General features: G+C 40.8%; 1 protein-coding gene across 1 annotated transcript; it reads right to left on the bottom strand.

Annotated features, from left to right (window-relative positions):
* Positions 1-733: 733 nt before the first annotated feature.
* Positions 734-8,357, bottom strand: LOC120571619 (zinc finger protein 771-like). The gene is made up of 3 exons (XM_039820674.1): positions 7,832-8,357; positions 5,812-6,083; positions 734-3,223 (listed from the first exon to the last, which is right to left on the bottom strand). The coding sequence occupies exons 1-3, from the start codon at positions 8,034-8,036 to the stop codon at positions 2,816-2,818; spliced, it is 885 nt and encodes a 294-aa protein (XP_039676608.1). The 5' UTR covers positions 8,037-8,357; the 3' UTR covers positions 734-2,815.
* Positions 8,358-10,133: the final 1,776 nt, after the last annotated feature.

The raw sequence follows: 10,133 nt of genomic DNA, 5'->3' as shown, positions 1-10,133 counted from the left end.
GATATCGTATCGTGAGGCCTCGGGTGATTCCCACCCCTAGTGATCAGGGCGTTCCTGCAAAATAGAGGCTGCCTCTCAATAAAATTAAGGTTAAATTAAAAAATAAAAAATAAAAACAGCTTTTGTTTGCCTGGTTTACAGCAACACCAACTTGTTGTAACTTAAAATAATGTTTCCAAAATCGTTTCAGTGGTTCATCAACTCGTAACAGGGTGAACGGCACTTCTGCATTCACTTTGCGGCCCTCTACCGGCTATAACCGCACTATGGAAGTTTCCCAGATCAGGAAGTGGATCTGTAGTTCGAATGAGAACGGTAATGGACAACCTGTAGGGCAGGGGTGTCAAACTCAATTTCACTAAGGGCCACACTGGAGAAAGAGAATCGCACCAAGGGCCAGGCATGTATAGATTATTGCTTTTATTTCATCGAAAAAGTAAAATATCTTTGACTCAATTACTGCATGTATCATATTTACAAAGCCACTCTAGAATTTAGCAAATTGAGCAAAACAATGATTACATTTTCTAAGTAGGCTACCACACAGCTGACTCACAACAAGCTCTTTCACAGCCTGAATATGCAAATTCAGCGCTTCTGGGGGGAATGTCTGAGTCTCAAAGTTGGCAAATTTGCCAAATTCTGCTTTGAGTGTCGTGTAATTGCAAGTTGAAAAACTGTTTCCCATGTTTTTGGTTTGGCACACAACTAGGTGGGCCAAAATATATTGTGAACCTAAATTGATATGCGGGCCGGATCAGAACGTGCGAGGGGCTGGATTTGGCCCGCGGGCCTCGAGTTTGACACATGTGGACCGAAGGGGAAAAGTGCTTTGGTGTTGCTTTAAACTTAACAGTAAAACCAGTAAAAGGGATAACCGACAAGCAGGGTTCAAAATTAGCACCATTTACCAGCCAAATGCTGGTAAAATATGCCAGTGGCTGCTGGTAGATTTGCTTCACTCACCAACCCACAAACCAATGGGAATCTATTGAGTGGCTGGTTGACGAAAAAGTTCATATTTTGAACCCTGTCGACATACTTTCGGCGCTCTGCGGACATCTGAGGACTCGGACCGGCCGTGTACCATTGCCGAGGACAAAGCCTGGAACGGCTAGCGCATCAGACACAAGTCTTGCAATGTTTTTGGGGGTTTTCGGGTTTAAATAAAAACAGGTGATACAGATTTTAAAAACAAAGTGAGTATAGCTATATTTTGTTGAACAGATAATGCTCAGTTAACCTTTAATATCCCTGACAGTGGTGAAAAAATATTTGTAGTTTTGTGATGTTTTTACGATTTAAAAAAAGAAAAAACCAAAAGAAACATCATGTGAACAAGCCAGGGTGGAGGGAGGAGGAACTTGACATTAATCCACATCGTCCGGATGGCTCGAAAACGTCCCCTTGACAAAGGTTGGACGGTCCGTCCCGCTGGGTCTCACGTTGGTGTAAATGTGAGTCCTTGTAACGATTATGTAATAAAACGTCAACATGTTAAACATTTCCACTTAATTATGTAATAACCTGCCGAACATTGAAAATAGAAACCGAAATGTGTAATAATTGTGTCCGCACCAAAATGCATTTCCGTTACGAAAATGTAATAATGTGGATGCATTATGTAATAACCAACCAAATGGATTTATTTTACTCTACTGGCTTTAAAAGGCACTTGAAGAAAAAAAATAAAATTTATAAATATAGCCTATTTCCTCGTAAAATACTTTAATCGCTCATCTTATCTTTACTTTACACGCATTATGTAATAATGTATCACAAAATGTGGATGTTATTACATAATGTGGGTGTTATTGCATAATGTGAGTGTTATTACATAATGTGGGTGTTATTACATAATGAGGGTAATATTACATAATGTGGGTGTTATTACATAATGTGTTATTACATAATATTACATAATGTGGGTGTTATTACATAATGTGGGTGTTATTACATAATGTGTTATTGCATAATGTGGGTGATATTACATAATGTGAGTGTTATTACATAATGTGGGTGTTATTACATAATGTGTTATTACATAATGAGGGTGTTATTACATTATGCGGGTGTTATTACATAATGAGGTTAATATTACATAATGCGGGTGTTATTACATAATGCGGTGTTATTACATTATGCGGGTGTTATTACATTATGAGGGTGTTATTACATTATGCGGGTGTTATTACATTATGCGGGTGTTATTACATTATGCGGGTGTTACAGCATAATGCGGGTGTTACAGCATAATGAGGGTGTTATTACATAATGAGGGTGTTATTACATAATGAGGGTGTTATTACATTATGCGGGTGTTATTACATTATGCGGGTGTTATTACATTATGCGGGTGTTATTACAAAATGAGGTTAATATTACATAATGCGGGTGTTATTACATAATGCGGGTGTTATTACATTATGAGGGTGTTATTACATTATGAGGGTGTTATTACATTATGAGGGTGTTATTACATTATGAGGGTGTTATTACATTATGCGGGTGTTACAGCATAATGCGGGTGTTATTACATAATGTGGGTGTTATTACATAATGTGGTGTTATTACATAATGTCAGTGTTATTACATAATGCGGGTGTTATTACATAATGAGGGTGTTATTACATTATGCGGATATTACATAATGAGGTGTTATTACAAAATGCGGTTGATATTACATAATGAAGTGTAAAAGTATTACATACATAATGCGTTGTTCCATAATGCGGGTGTTGTTACATAACGAGGTTGTTATTACATCTTGATGTTTTATTACATAATGCGTTGTTCCAGTCCGCGCCCCAGAGCCTCAGCTCTGCGGCGTTCTCTGTACGGCGTGCGTGCGAATGTGGCGTTTGTAATTGGAGTTGTCGCTGAACCTGCGGCCGCACTCGTCGCAGCAGTACGGTTTCTCTCCCGTGTGAATCCGCAGGTGTTTCTGGTAGCCGTCGAAGCGCGTGAGCCTCTTCCCGCAGATGTCGCACGTGTACGACTTGTCGGCCTTGGCGTCCGCCTTGCGGTGCACCTGCACGTGTTTGGCCCAGGCGCCGCGCTGGCCGAACGCTCGGCCGCAGACGGTGCAGATGTACGAGTCCACCACCTCGGACAGCGCGCCGGCGTCCGGGTCGAGGCCGTCCAGCCCGCCGTTACCTGAAGCGTCGGCAGCGGGGTCCTCGTCCGGGTCCGAGTCCCCGGTCTGCGGGGCCGATGGGTAGAGCTGTAACAAATCAAAATTCTGTATTATGATTAAATGTCTCAGAAATAACTGCAAATAACAATAGAAGTGTCTCTGTCGGTCAAAATTTAAAATATTTATGAATTAGTCTTTTTAAAGATAGTAAAGTTCTGAATGAATTCCAGGCAGCGGTGTAGTCTACGTCAGTGTATTTGTGTTTGTTAGAAGGATCCCGATTAGCTGACGCCTAGACCATCAGACAATATTAAAACATTTCATAACATATACTGAAAATAAAAAATGTATATTAAAAAAAGAAACTAAATACCACAATATCTGATTGCAAAACTAAAAAACAAAGAAGAAAAATTAAGAAAAATTAAGAAAAATTAAGAAAAATTAAGAAAAATTAAGAAAAATTAGAATTAAAATTAAATGAAAACAATGCAGAAAAAAAATAAAATAAAAAAAATGGACTAAAACATTTATTTTGTTTTAAACGCTGAAAAGTGACAAAAAAAAATAAAAATAAAAAAAATCGGAAAAAGTGACAAAATTGTGTTAAAAAAATGGACAAAAAACGTGTAAAAATATTGACAAAAACATAAATAAAAAATAAAAAAATAAAAGTGACAAAAAATTTGAATAAAATCGACAAAAACATCGAGAAAAGTGTAGAAAAGAACAACAAAATGTTGAAATTTTGACCCAGAAAAACACGAAGTTGCAGCGAAACGTAACAATAGAGCTGGGCAATATATCAATATCGTGATATGAGACTAGATATCGTCTTAGATTTTGGATATCGTAATACCGTGATATGACATAAGTGTCTTTTCCTGGTTTTAAAGGCTGCATTACAGTAAAGTGATGTCATTTTTTGAACCTACCAGACTGTTGTAACTGTTCTATTATTTACCTTTACCCACTTAGTCATTATATCCACATTATTGATGATTGTTTATCTAAAATCTCATTGTGTAAATATTTTGTGAAAGCACCAATAGTCAACACTACAATATCGTTGGTATCGATATCGAGGTATTTGGTCAAAAATATTGTGATATAAAATGTCATCATGTTGAGTCCAATCTGAACCAATCAACTGAGAGGCCGGCGTTTCCCAGCATGCCCCTGGGTCCGCCTGGGTCTTGGCAGTCGGTGGAGAGCAACTGCGGCGCCTGGCTCAAAAAACTGCGGCCGCCTTGATCTCGTGAGGTTATCGTTGCCCACGTGCGCGCGACGTCAGAGCAAGTCGGGATCAAGTCGGACACAAATCTACCCAGCATGCATTGGGCGATCGCCGGTGATCGATTCTCTCTCTCTCTGTTGTTACCTGCAGAATATAGTATTTTCCTTGACATAAATTAAGATGTTTTCACCATAAATTTGTGCCTGAAAATGTATCAGAATGAAGAAGATGAAGGATTTGACGCTCAAAATTTCTATTTTTATATATATTATATTTGCAGTACAATTAATATAAGAATTCTGCACCTCTTTCCGCACATGGACCCCCCCATCCCTCGGGCCAGCTACCACCGCAAAAAGAATCTAATTCTGTGGGAAACACTTTATAAAATAAATATATAGTCAGAGCAATAATTACTTACAGTACCAGTCAAACGTTTGGACACGCCTTCTCATGTACCCGAATGGGAAAGTGTGTCCAAACTTGTGATTGAAACTGTAAGTAATTACAATTATCATACGCCTTATAGGTCCCATGGCATGAAAACTTCACTTTATGAGTTTTTTTAACATTAATATGCGTTCCCCCAGCCTGCCTATGGTCCCCCAGTGGCTAGAAATGGTGATAGGTGTAAACCGAGCCCTGGGTATCCTGCTCTGCCTTTGAGAAAATGAAAGCTCAGATGGACCAATCAGGACTCTTCTCCTTATGAGGTCATAAGATACAGATACAGTATTAGGATACCACTAAGGCCTATATAAAAGAGACTTCAGATACAGTATTAGGGATCACTAAGGCCTATATAAAAGATACTTCAGATACAGTATTAGGGACCACTAAGGCCTATATAAAAGAGACTTCAGATACAGTATTAGGGGACCACTAAGGCCTATATAAAAGAGACTTCAGATACAGTATTAGGGGACCACTAAGGCCTATATAAAAGAGACTTCAGATACAGTATTAGGGGACCACTAAGGTCTATATAAAAGAGACTTCAGATACAGTATTAGGGACCACTAAGGCCTATATAAAAGAGACTTCAGATACAGTATTAGGGGACCACTAAGGTCTATATAAAAGAGACTTCAGATACAGTATTAGGGGACCACTAAGGCCTATATAAAAGAGACTTCAGATACAGTATTAGGGACCACTAAGGTCTATATAAAAGAGACTTCAGATACAGTATTAGGGGACCACTAAGGTCTATATAAAAAGAGACTTCAGATACAGTATTAGGGGACCACTAAGGTCTATATAAAAGAGACTTCAGATACAGTATTAGGGGACCACTAAGGTCTATATAAAAAGAGACTTCAGATACAGTATTAGGGGACCACTAAGGCCTATATAAAAGCATCCAAAGAGCACCATGTCATGGGACCGTTAAGACCTTTATGACAAGACAGTGATGTAATAATTCTTGCAGGCGTACCGAGGGGCCCGGCAGGGAGTCCAGCGCCGAGTCATCTTCCGGGCCGCCGGGGTCGGAGAGCGAGGACGCCAGGCGCTCGGTGTCCTGCTCGTTTGTGGCGCTGCCGCTGCGGAACAACAGGAACTTGACGTCGTTGTGCCCCGTCGTCTCGTCCCGCCACAGATCTTCCCCTTCCTCCTCCTCCTCCTCCTCCTCCTCCTCCTCTTTGATGGCCGGAGGATTTAACTCGTTCAGGTCCAGACCGGAGCTCCAGTCTGGCGGCTCGCACAGAGCTGCCAATGACAAACGACTGAGTCAGGACTCAGACAAACGTAAGTTTAACCCTAGGGCTGTCTTCCTGTCGACCGTGCAACTTTCTGTTTTTCTGAGTCAAAATTTCAAAAAACATTTACAACGTTTTGGTCGTCTTTTTCAAAACCTTTGTTGCTCCCCCCCCCTCGCGATGTTTTTGTCAATTTTTTTCGGCACCTTTGACTTCTTTGTGGGTTTTTCCCCCCCACGTTGAAGCTTTTGCGGACATTTTAGTCACTTTTTTTCCAACGTTCCTTAAAGGGATACGCCACCGTTTGTTGAAATAGTTCTTATCACGGTCTACCCTGGCTGTAGATAGGTGGGCCAACGCATTTGTTGTCTCAGTGCAAGTAATTAAGTTGTTTTTTTTATCTTTTGTTGGCTCACCTTTACTCACAACATGCTAACCGGCAACATAGGATTCCATTCACTATGCTAAGCTAACTAGCAGCAGCGCTGCCGGTGTTGCACCGGACTAAAACAATGCATGCACAAAAAATGCGTTGGCCCACCTATCTACAGCTAGGGGAGACCGGGATGAGCCCTATTTCAAAAAAAGGTAGCGTATCCCTTTAATAAAAATTTTTTTGTTCATGCTATAAACTTGAATAAAACATCCAAATTTAAAGAAAGTAGCGGGCTGATCATTTATTTGAGAAGAGCGTTCGTTATTTTTCAGAAAATTGTTTGCCAACGACAAACAACTGAGTCAGGACTCGGACTGAGACAAACGTGCATTTAATAACCCGTGTATTGTCTTCCATCGACCAAAATTGACCTGGTTTGGTTTGCCCGTTTATATAAATACATAAAAGTAGCTTGTGAATTATCCCCCCATTTCTGTCTTATGTCTTCTTAGCCGACTTGATTCCAACTTATTACCATTACTCGTTTTACTCTTCTGTTTGGAATGTATGGTCAATGCACCTCAATTTTTTAGTAGAATTAGCAGAAATTCTGAATTATTTTGACTAATAGTTAAAGGTCCCATGGCATGAACATTTCACTTTATGAGTTTTTTTTTAAACATTAATATGCGTTCCCCCAGCCTGCCTATGGTCCCCCGGTGACTAGAAATGGTGATAGGTGTAAACCGAGCCCTGGGTATCCTGCTCCACTAGACCACTAAGGCCTATATAAAAGAGACTTCAGATACAGTCTTAGGGGACCACTAAGGTCTATATAAAAGAGACTTCAGATACATTATTAGGGGACCACTAAGGTCTATATAAAAGAGACTTCAGATACAGTATTAGGGGACCACTAAGGTCTATATAAAAGAGACTTCAGATACAGTATTAGGGGACCACTAAGGTCTATATAAAAGAGACTTCAGATACAGTATTAGGGGACCACTAAGGTCTATATAAAAGAGACTTCTTTAACACACACACAGACACACACAGACAGACAATAACACACAGACAGACATTAACACACACTCACACAGACATATACACACACGCACACTCACACACAGACACATTAACACACACACAGACAATAACACACACACAGACAGACACACACACACACACACACACACACACACCATTTTCTTCTTATTCTTTTCTTCTCTTGTGGCGCTTTTCAACCATTTTTATCGAATTTCTGTTTGTCTCTTTCTTCCCTGGAACCATAGACATGAAAACATAAACACAGATATATTTCATATCTCTACAGTCTGAGACCCTGCAGGTTACACCCAGCAGCAGCAGCAGCCACTCACCCGAGCTGTCCCCCCGCAGAGAGAGAGAGACCTGCGGCTTCCTGCGGAGCTCCAGCAGCCGGCGCTGGCGGTCGATCTCCAGCTTGGAGCGGGAGATCTCCTCCTCGTATTCGGCTATCGTTCTCCCGAACACCCCGAAGATCTCCTCCGCGGCGGCGGTCAGCCGCTGGGTGATGAGCAGCCGCAGCAACTCGATTTTAGACATCTTAGCGGCAGTTTCTAGCGGCGGTTTGAAGATAAAAACCGGACAAGTTCGCTCCGAAAGCGTCTGTGTGGTTGTTTACTAGCTACACTTCCGGGTTAGTGTCCGCGCGCATGCTCAGTGAATGGATTTATAGGATTTACAGCCACCTGCTGGACTGGAGGTCTAAATACTGGTTTTAAATCTAACCAGTGATGTTATTTTTCGGAAAAAATCTGAATAAAACAGAAGTGGAAGAAGTATTCAGGTCAAGGGCATTACTTTGGATTTCAAAATTGTGTGGGGGTGGGTTAGTAAATGTACTTAGTTACAGTCCACATTTTATAAACTACAGGTGTTTTGTGTGCAGACATCTTAACGTGTAAAGTAACTAGTAACTGTCGTTAATGTCTTAAAAGTACAGTTAGTAAGTAAAGTTTATTTCTCTAGCACATTTAAAAACAGCTTGCGCTGACCAAAGTGCTGTACATAGCGCATTAGCCACAGGGTGATAAAATAAAATAAGAAAAATAAAATAAAACACGTACAAATCAGGCTAAAAAGTACATCGAAAGACAAACAATTACAAACATAGCAGGATAAGACAATTAAGATGCCGGGAAGGCCAATGTAAAAAGATGAGTTTTGAGCCTGGCTTTGAATATCACAATTGAAGGGGCATTTCTGATGTCAGGTGGCAGTCGGTTCCACAGCTGAGGACCAGCAACAGAAAAGGCTCTGTCACCTTTTTGCTTAAGCCGGGACCGTGGGACATGGAGGAGGCCTTGGCTGGAGGATCTGATGGACCTGGGGGCTACGGAAGATGAATAATATCAGCTATGTAGCTGGGGGCCAGGGCGTGAAGTGCTTTAAAAACCATCAACAGTATTTTAAATTGTATCCTAGACTGGACTGGAATGCAGTGCAAGGAGGCTAGGACAGGTGTAATGTGTTCATGCTTTTTTGTATTCGTGAGCAGCCTAGCCGCTGCATTTTGGACCATCTGAAGCCGTGCCACCAGAGTCAGAGGGAGACCAAAGTAGAGAGAGTTACAATAGTCTAAGCGGGAGGTTATTAATTGGTAAAAACTAGACTTTACAACAGAAGATATTTGTTTCTCCAGGTTAAGATGGGAGTCAACACCCAAGTTACGTGCATGGGGTTTAACATAGGGGGCAAGGTGACCAAGGTCGGCAGGGATGGCAGTTTTGGATTTTGAAGGACCAAAGACAATAACTTCAGTTTTGTTATCATTTAACTGAATAAAATTGTTAGCCATCCAGATTTTAATTTCTTTCCAACAGTCTAAAAGAGGCTGCATGGAGTTGCTGGATTTAAGTGGGATGTACAGTTGAGAGTCATCTTCTTAGAAATGGAATGAGATATTAAATTTTCTGATGATGTTACCTAAGGGGAGCATATAAAGGCTGAAGAGTACTGGACCCAGAAGTGATCCCTGAGGGACACCATAAGACACAGGGGCAAGGGATGAGGAGTACTGTCCTGTGGATACTGAGAAAGATCTTTGGTGGAGGTAGGAGTGAAACCAGCTTAGAGCTGTACCCTTCATGCCAAACCACTGTTCGAGACGCTCTAGTAGTGTACCATGGTCTACAGTGTCAATGCAGCGCTAAGATCCAACAAGACCAGAATGGCATTATCACCTGAGTCAAGAGTGAGCAAGAGGTCATTTGTCACCTTTAACAGGGCTGTCTCAGTGCTGTGGCGGGCTTTGAACCCAGATTGAAATGGCTCTAGGATCTCTGTGGAGTTGAGGTATTGAAGCAGCTGCGTTAACACCACCTTCTCCAAAATTTTTGAGATAAATGGCAGTTTAGATATAGGCCGGAAGTTATTATGACACTTTGCATCTAGGTTTCATTTATCTCTTAGTATCTGATACTTGGTTTACATTTCCACGTTCTCAAATATCTTCAAAAATCAAAACAAGACAAAATGAATACAGATACAGTTTTTTATTAAATCCATTGTTTTTTGAGTGTCAGTTATATCCCAACAAAACGGTGACAGGACAGGTCTCTCTGTGTCTCTGTATGGTACGCTTAGAAAAATATATATATACATGTACATAGACTTTTCAGTTACATAATCCAAAGAGAC

The sequence above is a fragment of the Perca fluviatilis genome, chromosome 13 (genome assembly GCF_010015445.1).
Source record: "Perca fluviatilis chromosome 13, GENO_Pfluv_1.0, whole genome shotgun sequence".
NCBI classification, from domain to species: domain Eukaryota; kingdom Metazoa; phylum Chordata; class Actinopteri; order Perciformes; family Percidae; genus Perca; species Perca fluviatilis.
This window is presented reverse-complemented; position numbering and strand designations above follow the sequence as displayed.

What these genes read in the sequence shown, in the direction of transcription:
- LOC120571619 (XM_039820674.1), bottom strand. Translation starts at nt 8,036, where the DNA reads ATGTCTAAAATCGAGTTGCTGCGGCTGCTCATCACCCAGCGGCTGACC. An exon ending in TCTGCGGGGGGACAGCTCGG is followed by an intron (nt 6,084 to 7,831) that starts GTGAGTGGCTGC and finishes TGTCATTGGCAG; the next exon opens with CTCTGTGCGAGCCGCCAGAC. An exon ending in ACTCCCTGCCGGGCCCCTCG is followed by an intron (nt 3,224 to 5,811) that starts GTACGCCTGCAA and finishes GATTTGTTACAG; the next exon opens with CTCTACCCATCGGCCCCGCA.